At 50.3% G+C, this 26,357-nt stretch overlaps 1 protein-coding gene across 1 annotated transcript in view; it reads left to right on the forward strand.

Annotated features, from left to right (window-relative positions):
- The window catches only part of LOC140393970 (leukocyte surface antigen CD53-like), a 164,943-nt gene extending 139,486 nt beyond the window's left edge, over window positions 1–25,457 (forward strand). The window contains exons 5-8 of the mRNA XM_072480675.1: window positions 1,236–1,328; window positions 15,053–15,160; window positions 19,753–19,836; window positions 22,825–25,457. Coding sequence (XP_072336776.1) covers window positions 1,236–1,328; window positions 15,053–15,160; window positions 19,753–19,836; window positions 22,825–22,896 — 357 coding nt within the window. The 3' untranslated portion in view covers window positions 22,897–25,457. The remainder of the gene's footprint in view (window positions 1–1,235; window positions 1,329–15,052; window positions 15,161–19,752; window positions 19,837–22,824) is intronic.
- The last annotated feature ends 900 nt before the right edge of the window (window positions 25,458–26,357 follow it).

Below are 26,357 nucleotides of genomic sequence, written 5' to 3' on the forward strand. Positions count from 1 at the left end.
TGACTGAGTACTCTGGAGGGAGATGCAGAGAGGTTGGTTTTGGGGTGAGAGCTGATCCACTGACAAAGTCCACAGGACCTGCAGTGGGAAGAGTGACGTGGACAGGGAGGAGCTGGGCAAGATCATGCCCCCCCCCCCCGCATCTCCGCCAGCACGCTGGGCAGAATTAGAGGTGAGAGACTGGAGGATGGGGCAGTTGACGTTGGTGCTTGGGCAGCAGTGAGTGCCTCGTTGTTCCCATGAGAGAATGCTGATAGGGGCAGAGCTTGTAGGACTGTCTCTGAAGGAATCAGAGCTGGAAGTTAAAAGAGATATAGCAACAGGTGAGAAGGATCTTGGAGGAGGAGAAGGAAAATATGTGCAGGCCATTCTAAAATTGCCCCTTAGTGTCCAGGGAGGTGCAGGTTTGGTGGATTTAATAATAATAATTTTCATGAGTGTCACAAGTAGGCTGATATCAACACTTCAATGAAGTTACTGTGAAAATTCCCTAGTCGCCACACTCCGGCGCCTGTTCGGGTACACAGAGGGAGAGTTCAGAATGTCCAATACACCTAACAAACACATCTTTTGGGACTTGTGGGAGGAAACCGGAGCACCCGGAGGAAACCCACGCAGACACGGGGAGAACATGTAGACTCCGCACAGACAGTGACCCAAGCTGGAAATCGAACCCGGGTCCCTGGCACTGTGAAGCAACAGAGCTAACCACTGGGCTACCACCACGAGTGGGCCTGGGTAGAGAGCTGTTTCAGAGGGTCCGTGCAGACCACGAATGGCCTCCTCCTACACTGTACGAATTCTATGCAAAGTGAAGAGCTTGGGGCATGAGCAGCAGCCAAAGTATACATGGGGAGTTACACGGGCTGGGAACCTAAATTAATTAACTTAAATCTTGGCAGTGCACAGAAACCGAGAAGGACCAAAAGGAGGAGTCCAGAATCCTGTAGCAGCTTAAAGTTGAGCTAAATAGGCAGAGTCTGTGTGGAGCTCTGATGGACTGTTGTCCAAGTTGAGAGACAGGTGTGGCAGGTGAGTGATATCCAGTAGTTATTTGAAGGGTAAAGTATCAGAGAACAGTAAGTTGTAATTTCTCAGATGAAGTGCCTGGCAACAGGTGATTGTTCCTGGTGAGTGACAGAATCAAGGAAGCAGTCGCTGGTCTGGTAGGCCGGATGTGATGATAGGGAAGGATGTTCCATTCGCCTGATGGTGTTACTGTTTCCATTCTACAGATAGCCGACTACATCAAAAGTGACTTGAAACAGGCTTTGAAACATCAGAACGACACTGGAATTATGGAAGCTTGGAGTGGAATCCAGACGCAGGTAAATTTCAGCTGCCGTGAATCCAGGCAATATTCTCAACAACCATGCCTCTGGCCCTGCTGTATACTCCGTGATAGTTCTGTATTTTCTGTGTGAACACAGATGATTTAGTTTGAGATTTCAATCATTTTTTTCTGTCATTACAATGAATTCAATCTCAGTTTGCTGATGCTTGCAGGCTGGGCTTATAAGACTGGTGTCTCTAATCGAGAATCATAAGATCGTATTTGTAGATGGCTGCGGTGGCCTCTCTGTTCCCAACACTGATCACCAAACACTGTTCCTACAACAATAACGAATACTAGCCCTGGGCATTCAGCCAGTGTCGAGGCTGCGCTCATTGCCCTGCCCACGAAGATTTCGACTCCTGCACCTTTTTTTACAACCTTTCAGCCGGGACTTCCAATCCCAGCTGCAAGATCTATGGGTCAGCGCAGACACCCTTGCAGAAAACTGAGCAGCATGGGAGAGACGTACGAAGAGTGTACAATGTTTGCTGCCTTATTCAGGTAAATCTTGTGGGTGAGTGGTGCTATGTAAGTGGTTAATGGGGTCAGGGGTCAATCGCATTAGGGGCTAGTCGGATCAGGGGTTAATGGGGTCAGGGGTTAGTCACGCCGGAGGTTAATGGGGTCGGAGGAAAATGGGGTTGAGGATTAGTCGGGTCGGGGGTTAATCGTGTCATTGTTAATTGGTTAATGGGGACAGGGGTCAATAGGATTATGATTTAGTCAGGTCGAGGTTAAAGGTGTCGGGTCAGTTGATAGTTAGTCGGGTAAGGGTTTAGACCGGTCAGGGTTAATGGGATTGGGCATTAATGGAGTCGGGGTTAATAGGGTCATGACTTAGTCAGGTTGAGGTGAAAGGTGTCAGGTTGGGAGTTAGTCGGTGGTTAATGGGTCAGGGTTTATTGGGTCAGGGTTAGTCGCTTTATTCCCAGGGTGGAAAAGTCAATTACCAGGGGCATAGGTTTAAGGTGCAAGGGGGAAAGTTTGGAGATGTGCCAGGCAGGTTTTTCATACAGAGGGTGGTGAGTGCCTGGAATGCACAGCCAAGGGAGGTGGGGAGTCAGACATGATAGCAGTGTTTAAGAGGCATCTTGATGAATACATGAATGGGATGGGAATAGAGGGATACGGAACCCGGAAGATAGAAGGTTTTAGTTTAAACAGGCATCATGATCGGTGCAGGCTTAGAGGGTCGATGGTCCTGTTCCTGTGCTGTTCTTTGTACTTTTTGTTCTTTGGGACGATGATTATTGGTGTCGGGGGTGAATGGTGTCGGGGGTGAATGGTGTCGGGGGTGAATGGTGTCGGGGGTGAATGGTGTCGGGGGTGAATGGTGTCGGGGGGAATGGTGTCGGGGGTTAATGGGGTTCATGGGGTCGAGGGATATTAGGATCGGGTGTAATTTGGGTCGGGGATTAACCAGGTTGAAAGGTGATGGTGGGATTGAGGCTTGAGTCGGGGGATTGTTGTGAAGGGGCCAGTTGTGGTTGTCAGTCACTGAGTTACACCAGAGATTGAACTGTGTAACAATTCCAGGGTAATCTCCGGGTAAGGAGAAGGTAAGTGGCACAAATCTCTGACACTGAGATCAGTGTAAGAGACATTGGCAGAGTACTGTGAGCAGAGTGAACCAGTCAATCAGCAGCTTAAAACTTCCCAGGCACTGTTTAACTTCCTTAAAACAGCCTCTGTGTGTGTGTGGCAGATCCTCCGCAGGATCCTGAGGTGCATCACAGACTTCAGTCCAGATTCTGAGGCTCTGGATCTCAGAGAATTGGGCCCATGGAGTGATGCATACTCCTTTGTCAAAAATTATGAATAATAGTAAGTCATTGGCAAAAGACATTTTGAAATGATTTAATGTGGGAGTATTTGCTCTGATATGTGCTGCCCGGAGACGATGTAGACAGTTCAGAGATGTTTGAAACACACTGGGCGGAATTCTCTGATATTGGGGCTATGTCCCCACACCTGCGGGAAAACGGGCGCGAATCAATCTGGACTTTCGTGGAGAGCGTCCAGAGTGATTCTACATTTGAAGGGGGCTAGCAAGGGACCCGGAGTACTCCTCGCAGCTCCGGCTGCCGATATGGGGCCCTGCACCTCCGCCCGCGGCTCCGTGCATGCGGACCGCGGCCGCCTGCAGCAGCGGCCCCGTGCAGCATAGCGGACCCACAGAGCGGACGGGCCCTGACAATATAGACCCCCCCAGATCATACGCGCCAACTGATCGGTGGCCCCCGATCATGAGCCTGGCCTTCCTGGAGGCCCCCCCCCCCCCCCCCCCCCCCCGGTTATGGATCCCCCTGCACCCCACCAGGGGGGCTGCGGACTGGGTCCACAGCCGCCACTCCGAGCTCCCGCCGGGTGGAACCATGAGTGAACCAGGTCAGCGGGAACTCGGCCAGTTGTCGGCGGACAATCGCCGCGGGGGCATCTTTCAATTGTCCCTGACTGGCGCCGCGTCGACTGCGTGCGCGCGACTGATGGCGATTCTCTTGTACCCGGAGAATCGCGGGAAGGTGTCGGACCCGATCGCGAGTCTGATGCCCCATTCTCCGCCCCTGCGCCGAGCGCAATTTTGGCGCGGAGGCTCGGAGAATCCTTCCTACTGTTTCTTTACAGATACCCAATGCTTTGGGTGTATTGGTCCTGAACAATAGTCAGTTCGAGAGTTAATCTGAGGAATTCTCTCCCCCAGAGAGCAATGGAGGCTTGAGTATATTCCCGGCTGAGATAAACAGATTTCTGACCCACAATGGAGTCAAGAGGTCATGAGGGGACAGTCAGGACAGTGGGGTTAAGGCCACAATCAGAACAGCTGGATTTTGTTGAATGGTGGAGCAAGCCTGATGTGTCCAATGGCCTACTCATACACTTATTTCCACTGTCTCTGAGATGGGTGGAGATAATGTTAGGTTTTTGGTCTGTAGAAAATAATATATCATCTCAAAAACCAATGGACAAATTTCAATAAAACCTGGTACACAGATAGGGTCTGGTCCAAGGAAGAACTGGTGAAGATCAAGAGATAGATCCTGGATTTTTTTTAGAGGATCCATTAACATTGGGAGATTGTGTTAGAATGGCATGGGTTATTTTATTTAGAATGTTGTTGATTGTTTTAGAATGTTCTAGGCCGCCTTGGCTACTGTGGTGGAATTTGTCATACCTGACAACATGTGAGCAGCATTTTCAGACCAGGTTCTTGCATATGGATTGCTCTGGAACTTCTTTGGTGAGAGGGAAGTTTTTAATAAAAATAATTTCATTTTGTCAGTATCGTGCTTACAGCATCAACCAGGCAGGGAAAATCCTGGAAGAGGTGCACAATTGTAATAATGTTGAGTTAACAAAGCGTGGCGGAAGTATACCCTCTACTTCGTGCCCACATCATTTATGTTCTTCGAAATCCCACACATCAATAAAGTTTGAATAAAAATGAGACAGCATGTGAAATGGTGAGTAGATTCTAGGAGGCATGATAAAACTTTAATTTGTCTTGCATAGGTTTACAAAATAAACTATCCAATTGTCTGATGATTTAGACTGAAGAATGGGGCTCTACGTGTGTTGCCACAGAGTCAAACTTGTCCATTGCTGTGTATCCAATTCAGATCTGGAGCAGCTTGTGCTTCCCCTGACCTCTAGTCACACAATGTCTGAGAACTGGCAAAAAAAACCACCAGATGCAAAGCAGAATAGTTTAGGGAAATCCTTCTGGGAAATTTCTAAAAAGATGATGAGGCAAATGCGAGGATTCATAGAACCATAGCATGCCTACAGTGCAGAGGGAAGCCATTCGGACTATCGAGTCTGCACTGACCCTCAAAGACCACCCCACCTAGGCCCACTCCCCCTCCCCCAACATATCCCCATAACCCCACCTAACTTACACATCCTTGGACACTAAGGGGCAATTTAGCATGGCCAATCCACCTAACCTGCACATCTTTGGGCTGTGGGAGGAAACCGGAGCACCCGGAGAAAACCCACGCAGACACGGAGAGAACCTGCAAACTCCACACAGTCAGTCACACAATGGCCGGAATTAAACCCGGGCCCCTGGCGCTGTGAGACAGAAGTGCTAACTACTGTGCCGCCCCTAGCACTAACTGATATCACTAATTACAGATAACTTGCAAGGGATTGTCTAACTATTTTGTGACAGCTCATTGTCCAAGCTGCACATTTAGACAATCTGAGGTCAGCATCTCCCTCTGCAAATTGAATTTCCTGACATCTACTTTAACTCTCCTATCTAGTGCCATATCCTCTCGATCCATCTCCAAAAACGATGAACTTGAACAGTATTTGGTCTCTTCATTTTAAGGATCTCAATAATATCCTTTACACTCCTCCTGTGAAAAAGCTCCTTTTCCCTGAGCCTTTCTGTGATGGATTGTGCTAAGACTTGGTATCCATCTGGTTGTCTCCCCTTTGGGCCTTCTCCAAGGGTCTCAATTATTGCTGCATATGAGGAAACCAGAAATTGGACATATTGGGGGCGATTCTCCAGAATGGAGAATGCCGTCGCGTTTCACGACAGCGCAAAATGGGCACGGGGACGACCGATTCTGTCCCCCGCAGGGGGCCAGCACAGTACTGGAGCGGTTCACGCCACTCTAGCCTCCCTTCCCGGCGGCAAATGTGCGCCGCGCCAACCCGCGCATGCGCAGTTCCGCCACGCCAACCTGCGCATGCGCGGGGGACTTCTTCAGCACGCCAGCCCCTACGCAACATGGCGTGGGGGTTCAGGGGCCGGCCGCGCAACAAAGTAGGCCCGGGGGTGGGGGGGGGGCGGGCCGTGCCAGCCCGGCCCGGCCCGCCAATCGGTGGGCCCCGATCGTGGGCCAGACCCCATCGGAGGCTCCTCCCAGTGAAGGAGCGCTTTCCCCCGCACCACAGGCCGCCCCCTGACCCTTCGTGCAGAGTTCGCGCCGGCAGCGACCAGGGGCGAACGGCGCCGGCGGATCTCTGCTATTTCCGCGCGGCTGCTCGGCCCATCCAGGCCGGAGAATCGGAGGCCCCGCCGATTCCAGTGGCCCGCGGCCAGTGCCGCGTCAAACGCGGCAGTGCAAATGCCGCCGATTCTCCGCACCTCGGAGAATCGCGCGCCGGTGTTGGCGTGTCGTGCCGCGGTTGCGCCGATTCTCCAGCCCGGCGCGGTTTTGGATGAGACGGGTAGCAAGAGCAATAAAAGGAATCAGTTATCTATTTCGCTGCCCTAGCTATACTTCCTAACGTGTTTGATTTCCCTGTGAGCTCACTAGGTCAGGGCCATGGGCCCTCAGTATTTCTTGCACCATGACCCAGGCTGTGCATCTTTCAAAGAGGCAATCCTGGATAGTTAACACAAACTATTCACCCACACCCAGCTTTATTCCTCCATCATATCAAAATCAGCCTGCAGTTGAATTTTGCAAAATTCGAAATCCTGTGTGCATTAGCGAACTTGGAGTTATTTTTTTTATTGGTTTATCCAGATTTTCTTTTAATCATTGACGTGATGTGGACGACACTGGATCGGCCAGCATTTATTGCCCATCACCACCTTCTGAAGGGCAGTTAGGGGTGAGCCACTGCCTGGAACCGCTGCAGTCCATGCGGTGTAGGTACACCCACAGGGCTATTAGGGAAGGAGTTCCAAGACTTTGACCCAGCAACAGTGAAGGAATGGCGATATATTTCCAAATCAGGATGGTGAGTGACTTGAAATGAAATGAAATAAATCGCTTATTGTCATAAGTAGGCTTCAAATGAAGTTAGTGTGAAAAGCCCCATTCCGGCACCTGTTCGGGGAGGCTGGTACGGGAATTGAACCGTGCTGCTGGCCTGCCTTGGTCTGCTTTCAAAGCCAGCGATTTAGCCCTGTGCTAACCTCTAGGTGGTGGGGTTCCCAGATATCTGCTGCTCTTGTGCTTCTAGATTGTAGTGGTCGTGGGTTTGGAAGGTGCTGTCTAAGGAACCTTGGTGAGTTCCTGCAGTGCATCTTGTAGATGGTACACTCAGCTGTCACTGTTGGTTGGTGGTGGAGGAATTGAATGTTTATGGAAGGGCTGCCAATCACGCGGGCTGCTTTGTCCTGGATGATGGTGAGCTTCTTGAGTGTTGATGGAGTTTCACTCATCTAGGTAACTGGAGAGTATTCCGTCACACCCTTGACTTGTGCCTTGTAGATGGTGGATCATTGATAAAGATCAGGACTCCGTGCAAGGTTCCGTAAGACCTCGTGTTGCCAACCCTCCGGGATTGTCCTGAAGTCTCCAGGAACTGAAGACCGTTGTAATCCATCAAGAGACCAATGGATGTAAAAAAATAATAAATTTCACAGGGACTGACAGAAAAAGAAATTGCAAGACAGGATTTCACATTTTAAGACTTTTATAGTAACAAACTAAACTCAACTTAGATCAAAAACTACTTAACAGGCAACTAATATACCAACTTAAGGAAATGATTATTATTATTTTAAAATTCTTTATTATTGTCACAAGTAGGCATACATTAACACCGCAATCAAGTTACTATGAAGAGCCCCTAGTCGCCACATTCCGGCGCCTGTTCGGGTACACAGAGGGAGAATTCAGAATGTCCAATTTACCTAACAAGCACGTCTTTTGGGACTTGTGGGAGAAACCGGAGGAAACCCACGCAGACACAGGGAGAACGTTCAGACTCCACACAGACAGTGACCCAAGCCGGGAATCGAACCCGGGACCCTGGCGGTGTGAAGCAACTGTGCTAACCACTGTACTACTGTGCCGCCCGATAATTGATTAACCTAATCCAAATGCACTACATGATAGTTTATTTATGCATGCCACGTTCTGCAGGATGGAGAGAAATTCAATAGTCTCAAAGCATTCCCAGCTTCTGTCCAGCTCAATACTTCCTGCCACACCAGGTCAAATCTTCCAGTGCACTTCATGAATTGTTCCACTCAGACGGGATGATTCAGAATAGGCTTCTGCCAGGAAAGCCCATCTAAGCAACTCCTTGTTTCTTAAATCTCTAAAATTCCTGTTTCCTTCCTTAAGAACAGAAAACCAACTTTTACAAGCATTCTGCTTCGTTTTTTAACACATGAGCAGTTCACCTTGCTCTTCACAGCAGTAAATCCTTTGGCCCTCTGTCTCTGTGTCTTTATAATAACAGCTCTTTCTGCCAAGGTGAGGAACTCATCCCTTGATTTTCAATAGGTTTAGGTTACAGATCACATGGGCATGTCTCCAGGTAATGTTGGTATGATCATCACCCCCCTTCATCCATTTTCACCTGAAATTAAATGAGACACTTTAAAACATAATAAAGTCCAGTATTTGTAAAAAGATTAATTAATCTCCTAGGTGCTGCTGTGCAAATCCATCAGACCATTTTCTATGAATATATTTGATTATTAGGGAAAGATCGGGGTTGGGAGAAAATGTCTGATTTTACAGGTCTTGTAATGAAACATCCTGGAATATATTCAACCGCACTTTGCAACTCTAACCAGGCTGCATTGAGACCCTCTACTTGAATAATCATATTCAGCCCCTACATTTTTAACAGTCCAGTTTAACCCTGACTGTAAATCCCACAGAATGCATCTTCACTGAAACACAGAGTGAGGGTGTATTTCCCAGGCGTGCAGAAGCTTGAGGAGGTGATTGGGGATGGCCGGGGAGGGGGGGGGGGCGGGCTGCATAAAGAGAGAACTAGCCTGTTGGCTGAAGACCCACATTAACTACTTTTTGGAAAGCCTAAAGAACCACAAGCCAATTAGGCTATTAAGAAGCCAGCAGCGGGTCATTCCCTGGGATCAGCAGCAAGAGAAAGGGGTATATTTCAACATGCTCGTCTTCTCCATTTCCAATGCCGGGTTCCTCGATCGGGCACTGAATTCCTTTGAAGGAGGTGTTTTCCCTCAAGTCGCAACAGAAGTGCAGGAAAGGATTGGATTGGATTGGATTTGTTTATTGTCACGTGTACCGAGATACAGTGAAAAGTATTTTTCTGCGAACAGTTCAACAGATCATGAAGTACTTGGGAAGAAAAGGGAAGAAAAGAAAATACATAATAGGGCAACACAACATATACAATGTAACTACATAAGCACTGGCATCGGATGAAGCATACAGGGTGTAGTGTTAATGAGGTCAGTCCATAAGAGGGTCATTTAGGAGTCTAGTAACAGCGGGGAAGAAGCTGTTTTTGAGTTTGTTCATGCGTGTTCTCAGACTTCTGTATCTCCTGCACGATAGAAGAAGTTGGAAGAGTGAGTAAGCCGGGTGGGAGGGATCTTTGATTATGCTGCCCGCTTTCCCCAGGCAGTGGGAGGTGTAGATGGAGTCAATGGATGGGAGGCAGGTTCGTGTGATGGACTGGGCGGTGTTTACGACTCTCTGAAGTTTCTTGTGGTCCTGGGCCGAGCAGTTGCCATACCAGTCTGTGATGCAGCCCGATAGGATGTTTTCTATGGTGCATCTGTAAAAGTTGGTAATGGTTAATGTGGACATGCCGAATTTCCTTAGTTTCCTGAGGAAGTATAGGTGCTGTTGTGCTTTCTTGGTGGCAGCGTCGACGTGGGTGGACCAGGACAGATTTTTGGAGATGTTCACCCCTAGGAATTTGAAACTGCTAACATCTCCACCTCGGCCCCGTTGATGCTGACAGGGGTGTGTAGAGTACTTTGCTTCCTGAAGTCAATGACCAGCTCTTTAGTTTTGCTGGCATTGAGGGAGAGGTTGTTGTCGCTACACCACTCCACTAGGTTCTCTATCTCCCTCCTGTATTCGGACTCATCGCTTATCGAGATCCAGCCCACTATGGTCGCATCGTCAGCAAACTTGTAGATGGAGTTGGAACCAAGTTTTGCCACGCAGTTGTGTGTGTACAGGGAGTAGAGTAGGGGGCTAAGTACGCAGCCTTGCAGAGCCCCGGTGTTGAGGACTTTTGTGGAGGAGGTGTTGTCGTCCATTCTTACTGATTGTGGTCTGTTGGTCAGAAAATCGAGGATCCAGTTGCAGAGTGAGGAGCCAAGTCCTAGGTTTTGGAGCTTTGATATGAGCTTGGCTGGGATTATGGTGTTGAAGGTGGAGCTGCAGTCAATAAATAGGAGTCTGATGTAGGAGTCCTTGTTTTCAAGATGCTCTAGGGATGAGTGTAGGGCCAGGGAAATGGCGTTTGATGTGGACCGGTTGCAGCGATATGCGAATTGCAGTGGATCAAGGCATTCTGGTAGTATGGAGGTGATGCGCTTCATGATCAACCTCTCAAAGCACTTCATTGCGACTGAAGTCAGGGCCACTGGACGGTAGTCATTGAGGCACGTTGCCTGGTTCTTTTTTGGTACCGGTATGATGGTGGTCTTCTTGAAGCAGGTGGGGACCTCGGAGTGGAGTAGGGACAGGTTAAAGATGTCCGTGAATACCTCTGCCAGCTGGTCCATGCAGGCTCTGAGTGCACAACCAGGGATCCCGTCTGGGCCCGTCGCCTTTCGAGGGTTCACTTTCAGGAAGGCCAATCTGACTTTGGAAGCTGTGATGGTGGGTATGGGTGAATTATGGGCTGCTGGGGCACTCGACAGCGGATTGTTGGTTACCTGCTCGAACTGAGCATAGAATGCATTGAGTTCATCGGGGAGGGGTGCGCTGCTGCCAGAGATACTGCTTGGCTTCGCTTTGTAGCCCGTTATGTTGTTTAGTCCTTGCCACAACCGCCGAGAGTCTGTCTGTGACTCTCGCTTGGTTTGATATTCTCTCTTGACATCTCGGATGGCTTTGCGGAGGTCGTACCTGATGTGTTAGGTAGGTCGGTTCGGTGTGGACTGCACTTGATGCAGCGATGTGAAAAACAGTCCTCTAACACTGTGGAAGATCCAACGCGTTTTTATTGAACGATAGAACTAACATACATGTTTAACTGTGGGTCGACACTATACTGAACTGACTGGAGACCTTGTAGTAGCCTGACCAGACTTACTAGCTACCGCATGGTGTTTGTGCTTGCTAGCTCGTGGACTCTGACTGTCTCAGTGGCTGGGCCCAGAGAGCGCGGGAAACCTAGTGCCCTCTGGCTTTATAGTGGTGGTGTCCTGTCTGGTGATTGGCTGCACTGTGCTGTGTGCTTACTGGTCATCCTGTGTGTCAATCACTGCCTGTCTGCATCTCATTATATACATGAGAGTATATTCTGTCAGTACCTGGATTTCTTGTATAGGTCAGGGTCGTCTGCCTTGAACGCCTCAGATATGTCCTTCAGGAGGGAGTCAATCTCGCGATTGAGCCATGGTTTCCGGTTGGGGAATGCACGTACTGCTTTCTTTGGCATGCAGTCATCCACACATTTGCTGATGAAGTCTGTGACGGTGGTGGCATACTCATTTAAGATGGTCGCTGAGTTCTTAAATATGGACCAGTCCACTGTCTCCAAGCAGTCACGTAAGAGCTCTTCTGTCTCCTCGGACCAGCACTGCACAACCTTCTTAGCTGGATTCTCCCGCTTGAGTTTCTGCTTGTATGCCGGGAGAAGGAGCACCATCTTATGGTCTGATTTCCCAAAGTGCGGTCGGGGGATGGAACGGTAGGCGCCCTTGATTTTTGAGTAGCAGTGGTCAGGAGTATTGTCTCCCCTGGTGGGACAGGAGATGTGCTGGTGGAATTTTGGCAGTACACTCGAGGTTGGCCTTGTTGAAGTCTCCGGCCACGATGGACAAGGCCTCCGGGTGTTCTGTTTCGTAGTTGTTTATAACTGTGTACAGTTCGGCCAGCGCCTTCCTCACTTCTGCCTGGGGTGGGATGTAGACCGCTGTGATAATGGCTGAAGTGAACTCACGTGGAAGATAGTATGGGCGACACTTCACGGTCAGGTATTCCAGGTCTGGGGAGCAGTAGGTCACCAGGGTCGCCATATCCAAGCACCAAGAGGAGTTGATGAGGAGGCACACCCCTCCACCCTTCACTTTGCCTGATGATGCCGTGCGGTCCGCCCAGTGAATTGAGAAGCCTTCAGGTTGTATGGCACAGTCCGGTGAGGCAGGGGTGAGCCATGTCTCTGTGAAACAGAGCACACAGCAGTCTCTTACTTCCCTCTGAGAGGTAAGTCTGGCGTTAAGTTCATCCAGCTTGTTTTCGATCGCTTGGGCGTTTGACAGGAGTATGCTGGGGAGAGGGGTCTTGAAACCGCGTTGCTTCAGTCTAACCTGCAGACCGCCGCGTTTCCCTCGCTTCCTCGGTCGGCAGCTGCTGCTGGATGATCCTGGGATCTGATGGGAGATGTCAGCCCTTGTGGAAGGTGGGTGGTTGCGTCTGGCGGGGTCCAGGGCGCTGGCGGGGACCAGGGCGCTGTTTACGTATCCGGGGTTGCGTCTGGCAGGGTCTCGGGCACTGGTTGAGGTAGGGGGGTTGCTATGGGGGCGTGTTTGCGACCCGGATCGTTCCCGGCATTCTGCGGGTGCGTGAATACCTTGCAGCACGTTCGGGTCATCGTGCGTTTCTGGGGTCCTGCGTCGTGGGCAGGGGCTTCCTGAGGCAGGTTGGGCTAGGTCCCGTGGTCTGTTCCCTCCCTGGGCGCTCCTGGGGTCGGTTCTTGAAGTAGGTCTGGTCGGGCGTCCATGTAGATTTTTCTTTCTTCCATCCCCAGGTAGGTTGGGTTGTTGGGCAGGCCTCTCCGGGTCGGGTCGCTGGGCGAGTCTCTCGGGGTCGTGTTGGCTGGGTCTTGCCGTCGGGGGTCGGGTCGGGAACTCCGGGGACTGGGCCAGGCGATCCGGGGGCTGGCGTCAGTAGTTAGGCCGGGTTGGGAGCTCCGAGGTCCGGGTTGGCTCCAAATCGAGGTCGGGGCTTCAGTTCCGGTTTGGGCCCGATGTTCTTCCAGGTCGTGGAGGTCAGGTAGGGTCGGGTCAAAAGGTCTCCAAGGGCCTCGGAGGATGTTCAAGCCTGCAAGAGAAGATAAAAGAGTGAGGTTAGTAATAATGTTAGCTATAGAATTAATTTTTAAAAGATTAGAACGAGTATAAGTTAAGTAAAAAGTGGATCTGTTGGGGAGAGCTCGCAGAGAGTTGTCTCGCTCCGGCGCCACCTTGGAACGAGAGCGGTCATGCGGAAGTTCACGTCCAATATTTAACCAGAACACCATTTGTGTCGCTTCCCCGTTGTGGGGAAAATGCAACAAAGTTGATGACTCAAAGTGTGCACTGATATTATGGAGTCGTCACAAAGCCTGCAAAGCCTGTCACAAAATCCCAACTGGTTTCAAATGTAGGGAAGAAAACCTGTCATCCTTTCCCGATCTGGCCTACCTCTGGCTCCAGTGCCACACAAACGTCATTGATTCTTAACTGCCGCTCTCTAACCAAGTCACCCAGTTCAGTGAAACATCTACAACGATGGTTCACCAAGCGATTCCCAGAGGTTGCCAAGCCTCCACCTGCTCCTGGAGCTTCAGAACAAAATTTAAGGAACAACAAAACCAATAGCATGATTTATCCATTCTCTCTCAGCACGTGTTAGTTCGAAAAGTACTGGATGCGGGACTAAAAAGACGATTTGCCAGACAGGCATGTATTATCTATTTAAGAGTAACTCAGAGTCTGTTTTTCTTCCTGTTTGCCAAGAGAAGCAGTGCTCCATGGGTGCCCAAATGAAGAGAGCGTCGAGATGGGGCATTAGGCGTGTGGGTGACATGTGATGAAACCTCCAGATTACATCCAATCAGATTTCACAACCTAGCAAATTAAAGTTAACATTGTGGAAAAGCCATATCTCAAGAAATAACATTTAGAAAATGCAGGCCTGTGATTTAGTAATCACCTATACACATGGTATGTGAGACAAAAGCAAAATACTGCAGATGCTGGAAATCTGAAAAAGAAAGCAGAAAGGTTGTAAGTACTCAGCATGTTAGGCACGTGGACGAGAGAAGCAGTCATTGACATGAAATGTTAACTCTGTTTCGCTCTGGGGCGAGATTCTCCGACCCCCCCCCGCCGGGTCGGAGAATCGCTGGGGGCTGGCGTGAATCCCGCCCCTGCCGGTTGCCGAATTCTCCACCACCAGATATTCGGCGGGGGCGGGAATCGCGCCATGCCGGTTGGCGGGCCCCCCCCTGCGATTCTCCGGCCCGGATGGTCCGAAGTCCCGCCACTAAAATGCCTGTCCCGCCGGCGTAGATTAAACCACCTACCTTACCGGTGGGACAAGGCGGCGCGGGCGGGCTCCGGGGTCCTGGGGGGCGCGCGGGGCGATCTGGCCCCGGGGGTTGCCCCCACGGTGGCCTGGCCCGCGATCGGGGCCCACCGATCCGCGGGCGGCCCTGTGCCGTGGGGGCACTCTTTCCCTTCCGCCTTCGCCACGGTCTCCACCATGGCAGAGGCGGAAGAGACTCCCGTCACTGCGCATGCGCGGGAAACCGTCAGCGGCCGCTGACGTTCCCGCGCATGCGCCGCCCGGAGATGTCATTTCCGCGCCAGCTGGCGGGGCACCAAAGGCCTTTTCCGCCAGCTGGCGGGGCGGAAATTAGTCCGCCGCCGGCCTAGCCCCTCAAGGTTAGGGCTCGGCCCCCAAAGATGTGGAGCATTCCACACCTTTGGGGCGGCGTGATGCCCGACTGATTTGCGCCGTTTTGGGCGCCAGTCGGCGGACATCGCGCCGTTTCCGGAGAATTTCGCCCCTGACTTTTATGAACTTGCTGTTCATTGTAAGAAGATGACTTTATTCTTTCCTTGTCTCCTCTTAGCTGCACTGTTGTGGTGTCTCGAACTACACCGACTGGGGAGATGCTGTGCCAAATTCCTGCTGCCCACCAGATGTAAAACCCTGTACATCCAAGCACTATTTCCAAAAGGTGAAGTGGACAACAGCCCTAAATTGTATGTGTGTGTGTATGACACGTGTGTTGGTGTGTGAGTGTGGGTGCGTGAGTGTGCATGTCTGAGTGTACGTGCGACACAAGTGTACGTTTGTGTTTTAAGTGTGGACATGAGCATGTGAGAGTGTGTGAATGTGCATGGGTGTGTGAGCATGTGTATGTCACACGTGTGTGTGTGGGTGCGTGTGTGGGAGTGTGAGTGTGTGAATGTGCATGTGTGAGCATGCATGTGTCTAAGTGTGTGAGTGTGTGTGGGAGGATGTGTGTGTGAGCAGGAATGTATGAGTGTGGGCGAGTGAGCGTGTGTGTGAATGTGGATGTGTGAGTGTGTGAATATGGGTGTGTGTATGTGTGTGAGCATGTGAGTATGGGTGTGTGTATGTTTGTGAGCATGTGAGTATGTGCATGTGTATGTGCGAGTGTGGGTGTGTGTGCAGGTTTGAGAGTATGAATGAGTGTGGGTGTGTGTGCAGGTTTGAGAGTGTGAATGAGTGCGGGTGTGTGAGCGTATGTGCGTGACAGGCATGTGTGTGTGTGAGCATGTAGGAGTGTGGTGTGAGTGAGTGCATGAGCATGGTGTGAGCGTGTGTGTTTGAGTGAGTGAATGTGAGTGTGGGTGTGTGAGTTTGCATCTGTGACCATGTGTGTGCATGTGTAAGTGTGGGGGGGTGAGCATGTGAGTCCATCTGTACATGTGAGCGGAGTGTGTGTGCATCTGTGAGTGTGTGCATGCGTGGGTCAGTGTGATTATGTGAGTGTTTATGTATATGTTTGCAATGTGTGGCTCCATGCGCCTGTGTATGTGTCTGGAATGTCTGTGTGAGTGCTTGTGTGTGTGTATTTGTGTACATGTGTGCTTCTGTATGTGAGCTTGGGTTTGTGTGTGTGTGTGTTTGCATGTGTGTGCATGTGTTTGTGCTGTGTGTTTCTTTGTGTGCGTGTGTTTGCCTGTGTGTATTTGTGCTGTGTATGTGTCCGCGCTTCTGTGTCTGTGCACGTGTGTACATGCACATATCTGCTTGTGTGTGCATAAGTTTCTGAATATGTATCAGTGTGCTTTTTGTGTTTGTGTGTGTTTGTGTATGTATGCGTGGAAGCGCATATATGCATCTGTGCGTGTATGTGCTGACCTTTCTGTGTGTGTTTGTCTGTGTTTCTGTGTATGTATCTGTGTGTATGTGCATGCTTCTGTCTGTGTATACCTGTGTACATGTATTTGGGTGCGTCTGTGTATGTGGCTCTCCAGTTGCTCCCAACAGCTGACTTAGCAGCCTATTGGGTCAGCTGTGTGTGTTCTCCGGGTGTTCTCACTGTCTCAGGGTCAGTGTGTGAGCTCTGGGTGTTCTCACTGTCTCAGGGTCAGTGTGTGAGCTCTGGGTGTTCTCACTGTCTCAGGGTCAGTGTGTGAGCTCTGGGTGTTCTCACTGTCTCAGGGTCAGTGTGTGAGCTCTGGGTGTTCTCACTGTCTCAGGGTCAGTGTGTGAGCTCTGGATGTTCTCACTGTCTCAGGGTCAGTGTGTGAGCTCTGGGCGTTCTCACTGTCTCAGGGTCAGTGTGTGAGCTCTGGGTGTTCTCACTGTCTCAGGGTCAGTGTGTGAGCTCTGGGTGTTCTCACTGTCTCAGGGTCAGTATGTGAGCTCTGGGTGTTCTCACTGTCTCAGGGTCAGCTCTGTGTGAGCTCTGGGTGTTCTCACTGTCTCAGGGTCAGTATGTGAGCTCTGGGTGTTCTCACTGTCTCAGGGTCAGCTCTGTGTGAGCTCTGGGTGTTCTCACTGTCTCAGGGTCAGTGTGTGAGCTCTGGGTGTTCTCACTGTCTCAGGGTCAGTGTGTGATCTCTGGGTGTTCTCACTGTCTCAGGGTCAGTGTGAGAGCTCTGGGTGTTCTCACTGTCTCAGGGTCAGTGTGAGAGCTCTGGGTGTTCTCACTGTCTCAGGGTCAGAGTGAGAGCTCTGGGTGTTCTCACTGTCTCAGGGTCAGTGTGTGAGCTTTGGGTGTTCTCACTGTCTCAGGGTCAGTGTGTGTTCTCCGGGTGTTCTCACTGTCTCAGGGTCAGTGTGTGAGCTCTGGGTGTTCTCACTGTCTCAGGGTCAGTGTGTAAGCTCTGGGTGTTCTCACTGTCTCAGGGTCAGTGTGTGAGCTCTGGGTGTTCTCACTGTCTCAGGGTCAGTGTGAGAGCTCTGGGTGTTCTCACTGTCTCAGGGTCAGTGTGTGTGAGCTCTGGGTGTTCTCACTGTCTCAGGGTCAGTGTGTGAGCTCTGGGTGTTCTCACTGTCTCAGGGTCAGTGTGTGAGCTCTGGGTGTTCTCACTGTCTCAGGGTCAGTGTGTGAGCTCTGGGTGTTCTCACTGTCGCAGGGTCAGTGTGTGAGCTCTGGGTGTTCTCACTGTCTCAGGGTCAGTGTGTGAGCTCTGGGTGTTCTCACTGTCTCAGGGTCAGTGTGTGAGCTCTGGGTGTTCTCACTGTCTCAGGGTCAGTGTGTGAGCTCTGGGTGTTCTCACTGTCTCAGGGTCAGCTCTGTGTGAGCTCTGGGTGTTCTCACTGTCTCAGGGTCAGTGTGTGAGCTCTGGGTGTTCTCACTGTCTCAGGGTCAGTGTGTGAGCTCTGGGTGTTCTCACTGTCTCAGGGTCAGTGTGTGAGCTCTGGGTGTTCTCACTGTCTCAGGGTCAGCTCTGTGTGAGCTCTGGGTGTTCTCACTGTCTCAGGGTCAGTATGTGAGCTCTGGGTGTTCTCACTGTCTCAGGGTCAGTGTGAGAGCTCTGGGTGTTCTCACTGTCTCAGGGTCAGTGTGTGAGCTCTGGGTGTTCTCACTGTCTCAGGGTCAGTGTGTGAGCTCTGGGTGTTCTCACTGTCTCAGGGTCAGTGTGAGAGCTCTGGGTGTTCTCACTGTCTCAGGGTCAGTGTGTGTTCTCTGGGTGTTCTCACTGTCTCAGGGTCAGTGTGTGAGCTCTGGGTGTTCTCACTGTCTCAGGGTCAGTGTGTGAGCTCTGGGTGTTCTCACTGTCTCAGGGTCAGTGTGTGAGCTCTGGGTGTTCTCACTGTCTCAGGGTCAGTGTGTGAGCTCTGGGTGTTCTCACTGTCTCAGGGTCAGTGTGTGAGCTCTGGGTGTTCTCACTGTCTCAGGGTCAGTGTGTGAGCTCTGGGTGTTCTCACTGTCTCAGGGTCAGTGTGTGAGCTCTGGGTGTTCTCACTGTCTCAGGGTCAGTGTGTGAGCTCTGGGTGTTCTCACTGTCTCAGGGTCAGTGTGTGTGCTCTGGGTGTTCTCACTGTCTCAGGGTCAGTGTGTGAGCTCTGGGTGTTCTCACTGTCTCAGGGTCAGTGTGTGAGCTCTGGGTGTTCTCACTGTCTCAGGGTCAGTGTGTGAGCTCTGGGTGTTCTCACTGTCTCAGGGTCAGTGTGTGAGCTCTGGGTGTTCTCACTGTCTCAGGGTCAGTGTGAGAGCTCTGGGTGTTCTCACTGTCTCAGGGTCAGTGTGTGAGCTCTGGGTGTTCTCACTGTCTCAGGGTCAGTGTGTGAGCTCTGGGTGTTCTCACTGTCTCAGGGTCAGTGTGTGAGCTCTGGGTGTTCTCACTGTCTCAGGGTCAGTGTGTGAGCTCTGGGTGTTCTCACTGTCTCAGGGTCAGTGTGTGAGCTCTGGGTGTTCTCACTGTCTCAGGGTCAGCTCTGTGTGAGCTCTGGGTGTTCTCTCTGTCTCAGGGTCAGTGTGTGAGCTCTGGGTGTTCTCACTGTCTCAGGGTCAGTGTGTGAGCTCTGGGTGTTCTCACTGTCTCAGGGTCAGTGTGAGAGCTCTGGGTGTTCTCACTGTCTCAGGGTCAGTGTGTGAGCTCTGGGCGTTCTCACTGTCTCAGGGTCAGTGTGTGAGCTCTGGGTGTTCTCACTGTCTCAGGGTCAGTGTGTGAGCTCTGGGTGTTCTCACTGTCTCAGGGTCAGTGTGTGAGCTCTGGGTGTTCTCACTGTCTCAGGGTCAGTGTGTGAGCTCTGGGTGTTCTCACTGTCTCAGGGTCAGTGTGAGAGCTCTGGGTGTTCTCACTGTCTCAGGGTCAGTGTGTGAGCTCTGGGTGTTCTCACTGTCTCAGGGTCAGCTCTGTGTGAGCTCTGGGCGTTCTCACTGTCTCAGGGTCAGTATGTGAGCTCTGGGTGTTCTCACTGTCTCAGGGTCAGTGTGTGAGCTCTGGGTGTTCTCACTGTCTCAGGGTCAGTGTGTGAGCTCTGGGTGTTCTCACTGTCTCAGGGTCAGTGTGTGAGCTCTGGGTGTTCTCACTGTCTCAGGGTCAGTGTGAGAGCTCTGGGTGTTCTCACTGTCTCAGGGTCAGTGTGTGAGCTCTGGGTGTTCTCACTGTCTCAGGGTCAGTGTGTGAGCTCTGGGTGTTCTCACTGTCTCAGGGTCAGTGTGAGAGCTCTGGGCGTTCTCACTGTCTCAGGGTCAGTGTGTGAGCTCTGGGTGTTCTCACTGTCTCAGGGTCAGCTCTGTGTGAGCTCTGGGCGTTCTCACTGTCTCAGGCTCAGATACATGTGTGCTCCCTTTCTCTATTGAGGAGCAAGTTCTGACATTTCTGTCTGTATCTTTTGCAGGGTTGCTTTGGCCAGGTCCAAAACTGGTTTGAGTCCAACTTTTTACTTCTTGGAATCGCCGTCATCTGTGTGTCAATTATCCAGGTATGCACTGCGTGTAAATCCTTCTCCCATTGCTGGACATAATCGCTTCATCGTCACATTGGCAGTGCCAGCCCTGGTGCCAAGCTAAAGGAAGGCCAAATACTAATTAGCATTCATGTAGCATCTAAATCTTCCCAAAACTCTTCCTGGCTTCACAGCTGAGATCTGAATACTCCACTGAGTAAAATGAATCATTTCAGTAAACCCTAATATTAGTGCTGCCTTGTTACCCCATTCTCCTTCTCAAAACTCCAGTTTTGAGCAGTCTGAGTGATGTTGGAGCTGACGTGGATAAGCTGTGAGAACAGGTTGAAGAAATGTGGCTTGAAGTCCCTTGAGGTTAGTCAGTGAAGGGTGGCTTAACTGTGAAGAGTAGTCCAAAACTAATGTTCTGAGTAAAGGTGATAATGTGAATGAAGACAGAGCTGGCTGAAGTGAACTTGCAAATTAGGTTAAAGGGTGGACAGGTTGAGATGCAGTGAGAGACATTTGATATTTTATAACACTCAGCAAAGATAATTTTCAGTGAGAAAGGAAGACTAGGAGAAGACTGCGTCACCTGTGACTATCTAAAGAAGTGAAAGATGGTATCAAATTGAAAGATAAAATGCACACTCCTGTGAGGATTAGCAGCAAATCAGAAGACTGGACAGAATGTTAAAACCAGCAAAGAATGAAAAACATTTTGAGGGTGAATTTATATGAGTTAAAGCTATCTAGAAATATACAAACAGACTGTAAGAGTTTCTAAAGGAAAAGAGAAACTAAAGTGAACATTGGTTCTCTAGAGAGTGAGAATGAGGAATTAATAATGGCAGTAAGAAAATGGTGGTCACATTGAACAGACATGTGGGATTCTCCGTCGGTGTGATCCTCCTCTTCGCTGGCCATGCTCTGCACTCATGCCAATAGATTTATCATTGGAATGGAGGTGGCCAAATGGGAAACCTCATTGGCTGGCTGCTGGGGTGGAGGATCTGGCTGCTGGGGTGGAGGATCTGGCTGCTGGGGTGGAGGATCTGGCTGCTGGGGCGGAGGATCTGGCTGCTGGGGCGGAGGATCTGGCTGCTGGGGCGGAGGATCTGGCTGCTGGGGCGGAGGATCTGGCTGCTGGGGCGGAGGATCTGGCTGCTGGGGCGGAGGATCTGGCTGCTGGGGCGGAGGATCTGGCTGCTGGGGCGGAGGATCTGGCTGCTGGGGCGGAGGATCTGGCTGCTGGGGCGGAGGATCGGGCTGCTGGGGCGGAGGATCGGGCTGCTGGGGCGGAGGATCGGGCTGCTGGGGCGGAGGATCGGGCTGCTGGGGCGGAGGATCGGGCTGCTGGGGCGGAGGATCGGGCTGCTGGGGCGGAGGATCGGGCTGCTGGGGCGGAGGATCGGGCTGCTGGGGCGGAGGATCGGGCTGCTGGGGCGGAGGATCGGGCTGCTGGGGCGGAGGATCGGGCTGCTGGGGCGGAGGATCGGGCTGCTGGGGCGGAGGATCGGGCTGCTGGGGCGGAGGATCGGGCTGCTGGGGCGGAGGATCGGGCTGCTGGGGCGGAGGATCGGGCTGCTGGGGCGGAGGATCTGGCTGCCAGTGGGGGCACGCCGCACCAGAAAACGGGACTGGCGGGTTGGAGAATCCTGCCCTTTGTGTCTGTCTTCACTGTGTGTGGAAATCACAAATAACATTCCAGAAATATTTGCAAATCAAGAGGTGAAAGAGAGCAACTTAAAACAATTAAAGTTACCAGGGAAAGAGTATTGAGAAAACTATTAGGGCTAAAAACTAACAAATGCCCATGACGTGATGGACTTCATCCTCGAACCTTAAGAGAAGTGGCTGCTGAGGAGCAGATGCATTGGTTTTAATTTTCCCAAATTCTCCAGATTCTAGAAAAGTCCCATCAGATCGGAAACTAGTGAATGTAACTCGATAAAGGAGACAGACAGAAGGCAGGAAACTGTGGGCCAGTTAGCCTAACATCTGTCACGGGGAAAATGCTGGAATCTAGAATTAAGGGGAATCTAGAATTGGAATCTCCCAAAGCGAGACTATGTCCCCATGCCGGCATAAAAACGGTGGAGGTTTACTCCCGAAATTCCTTGAAAAAAGTTAAACGGATTCTTAGCCATGCAGGGGGCTAACAGGGACCCGGAGTGAATGTCGCAGCTTTTGCTGCAGATACGGGTCCCCGCACCTCCGGGTCAGACCTCCAGCGGCTGTGCCATGCTCCATGACGGACTCGGACCGCGGAGAGCCATACCGAAGAAAGAAACCTCTCGATCAGCCGCATGCCTGAGCCTCAACTCCTGCACATTAATGCCCCGGCCCCTTATAAGGTGCCTCCCCGGTCTTCGATCCGCCCGCCACCGACCAGGGCAGCCGTAGACTGAGTCCGCAGCTGCCATGCGAGCATCCCGACAGGCAATAGGTGGTTAGTTCCACGCCGTTGGGAACTCGGCCGGTCAGGAGCGGAGGATTGATGAGCAGGCCTCTGGCAATGGGCCCCCGACGGCGCGGCGTACTCCACAATGATGCCAATTTTTGGTGCCTGGAGAATCGCCGGACTGACGCCGGGCCCGATTACGGCGTCAAACTGGATTCTGCGCCCCAGTGCCGGCTGCGATTACAGCGTCGGGCTGTGGAGAATCCAGGCCAATGAGTTTATAATTGGGAACATAGAAAATCTCACGGCAATGAGGCAGAGTCAAGATGGTTTTGTGAAAGGGAAATTGTGTTTAAGCAATTCATTACACTTATTTGAGGAAGTAACAAGCAATATTGAGAAAGTAAAACCTGCAGATATGTGTGATTGGATTTACAAAAGGCATTTGATAAGTTACCACATCAACGGTCACTGCACAAAATAAGAATTCATTGTGTAGGAAATAACACATTGGCATGGGCAGTGGATTGGTTAGCTAGCAGCAAGCAAAGAGTTATAGGTCATCTATAATGTGACCAGAGGATAGAAAATGTTAACATTTACCATTTCTCTGCCTTCAGGTACTTGGCATGTCATTTGCTATGACCATGTATTGCCAAATCTGTAATAACTACAAATCCTATGACAATTGAGCTGATGCGGTATCTCCCAGAGAGGAAAGTCCATCTTGGGGGATTGTAAACGTATCTTCGATCATTGGTTCTGCTCTTCTGAAGACTGCGACTTTGCTTGTCTCCTGCTGCCGTCCAATACCAGATGTTACGAATTTCAACTGTGCGAACTGGGTCCTCCTTAGTGACCAATGCATCTCTGGTACATCTACAGCGCCTCTCAATCATCCCTTTGGACTTTGTTAGCAGCTCTGCAAGCAATCACATCAAACTGGCTACCTTGTCTTCTGCTGTCTGTTTTGTTGAGGAAGTTTGGAGCTTAATAATTCCCCATTTGACTATCTGCCAGAGTAACGGGCAGGCCCTCTGCCTTGGCAGGCATCAAGGGGAAGTTCAACAATGGTATATGGAATAGACCGGTGTACAGCATAGAAACAAGCCATTCAGCCCAAATTCAGGCCACTATTTATGCTCCACGTGAGCTTTCTCCCAGCCCTTTCTATCCCATTCTATCACTAGATTCTCCCTGTCCCTCTGCCTCATAGACTTATCCATATTCCTGTTAAATGCATCGATGCTAACCACTCTTTCTGGTAGTAAGTTCCAAATTCTAAATACTCTAACCGGTGAAGAAGTTTCCCTTTTGGATTAATTAGCCTTTGACTTATGGCTCCTATTCTGGGCTTGACCACAAGTAGACACGTCTTCCCTGTGCCCACCTGATCAAATGCCCCATCATCTTAAAACCCCAATCTTCTCTTTTCTGTAGGGAAGAATCGCAGCCCATTTATTCCCCCCTGGGATTTAACTTCTCAGTTCTGATATCATCCCAATATACTTTTTTCCACCTTTTCCAGTGCCATAATATCCTGTTGATAATATAGAGACCAGAAATGTACATAACATTTGAGATATGATCTAACCATGGTTTTAGACCAGCTTAATATTATTTCTCTGCTTTTCAATTCTACCTCAGTCGAAATGGGCCTCAGTATTTGAGTTGCATATTTTTGGCCTCATTAACCTGCGTCGTGAGTTTTATTGATTTTTGAAGCCCCTTCCTTTTCTTCTCTGAACCATTTAGACTTTTATTTTCCTCAGTGAAGAAGCTTATTCTTCTTATCAAAATGGACCATTTTGTGCTCATGAATTTGTATTGCCATTCACCTGCTCCTTCTGGATGTTTATCTCCCGGAGCCAGTCACTGTCATTCGGGCTTTGCTGACGGGAGCTCTAGCCTGTGGATCAGACACAGCCAGAGAGGAGGGTTATATTTGCAGGAGGTCTTCACACACATTCTCGACATGACCAGCTCCAAAATGGAAATAAAATTTTTGGCAGGACAGACACAGATCTGGTAAAATGCTGAGAGGCTCTACTGGTGTCACTAATTGGTTACCCCATTTGTCAATAATTCCAACAGCATCTGAAGGAGCTTGTAGGCCCGTTTATCAATCATCCAAGTTCACTTCAACTCAGTTGTTGAGAGGAACATTTCGAAAAAAAGCTCTCATTGCACGTTCAAATGCAATGAAAAGGTGCTCTCCCAATAATGTAACAAGTGGTGAAGGGACACCAGCCAATCACCAACCAGAGTTACTACCTAGGGGATGAACCTCGAATGCTAGTTTCTCCCATAGCAGTGCATTTTGGCTGTCAATGTTTAGGGTTTCCCAGCCCCGCATTCCGCTGGGATCGTCTGGTCCCACCAGAAGTCAGTGAATTTTCGGAGGGCCACCGAGTCTCCCAAGGTAGGTCATGCACAACAGGGCCGGAAAATCCCAGAGGAAACAAGGCAGAAAGTACAAAAGATGTTGGCCGTAATTCTCCGACTATCCGGATTCTGTTTTCCCACTGGCAGCGCACCCCTGCTGAAGGCATGGAGTGGCTTTAATTGGAAATCTCATTGACAAGCGGCGGGAAGGTAGAATCCCACCGACAGTGGGAAAAACACTGCTGAGAAACACGCGACTGGGAAAACGGAGGATCCCGCCTGTTATCCAATCCTTTGGAGAATAGGCAATCATATCTTGAAATGTCTGTTCCTACTTTCTTTGCTCCTATTCAATGGCTCGCCCGAAGGCAGATCCTCACGGCTACGAATAATGACACCACTATTCCCGGCCTGAATGGGGATGATTAGATCACTTACATGTCAAGCATACTAATACTGCTAGAAATTACTCTGATTGTTTTTTTGCACATATTTGCTTTTTTGTAATTATCATCAATGCAATTTGTTGGAGATATCATCCTGCTTTTATCAATATAATTTGCTGCATTTTCAGACACAATGGGCTGGATTCTCCACCGACGGGATGCTCTGTTTTGCCGGCAGCCGGGGGTTTCCCAACGGCGTGTGGCAGCCCACAATGGGAACCCCATTGACCAGCTGGCGTAACGGAGCATCCCGCCGGTGGGGTAAAACAGAAATGTAGCGCGGCGGAGCGGAGAATCCAGCCCCGTTTCTTGGTATTTTATTGAGGTTATTTTCAATTATACTCTGTAGACTGTTTGCTGTAGTACATTTATTAAGTACAGGCCCTCAATGCTGAGTAAATAAATTCTGTTTGCTGTAAAAATAGACTGTTTGGTGTGAACCCTGCTCTAAGTCCAACCGTACCTCCATCAAAGATGTCTCGGAGTACAGGACATTCTGGAGGGGGAGGGTGAACAGCCAGTGGTCGTGGTACACATTGGTACAAATGACATAGGTAAAAAAAAGGATGAGGTCCTAAAAGCAGAATACAGGGAGCTAGGAAGGAAGTTAAGAAATCGGACGTCAAAGGTAGTGATCTCAGAATGACTACCGGTGCCACGTGCTAGGAGTGCTATTTGCTAGAGCGGTTGGGGAGGGTTTAAACTAATATGCCAGGGGTCTGGGAACCTACGCAAGGAGTCAGAGAAGGAGGGAGTAAGGACGCAAAAGGTAGAAAAGTGGATAAGAAAAGTGATAGGTGGAGAAACCAAGGACAAAATTCAAACAGGGCAGTAGAGAAAAATATTGGGAGCAAGACCAGCATTGTGAAAACTTAAAGGCCCTGTGCCTTAATGCACGGAGCATTTGCAATAAAGTGGATGAACTAATTGCGCAGATAGATATAAATGGGTATGATATAATTGGGATTACGGAGACATGGCTGCAGGGTGAACAGGGATGGGAACTGAATGTCCCAGGGTTCTCAGTATTTAGGAAGTACAGGCATAAAAAGATGGTGGCGTGGCACTGCTGGTTAAAGAGGAAATTAACACAATAGAAAGTATATTAGCTCTGACAATATGGAATCTGTATGGGTAGAGTTGAGAAATACCAAGGGACAAAAAACATTAGTGGGTGTCATATATAGATCCCCAAACTGCACTGGTGAGGTTGCGAATGGCATTAAACAAGAAATTAGAGATGCATGTAATAAGGGAATATCGGTGATCATGGGTGATTTTAATCTGCACATAGATTGGGCAAATCAAATTAGCCACAATGC

Source organism: Scyliorhinus torazame, chromosome 17, assembly GCF_047496885.1.
Source record: "Scyliorhinus torazame isolate Kashiwa2021f chromosome 17, sScyTor2.1, whole genome shotgun sequence".
NCBI classification, from domain to species: Eukaryota; Metazoa; Chordata; class Chondrichthyes; order Carcharhiniformes; family Scyliorhinidae; genus Scyliorhinus; species Scyliorhinus torazame.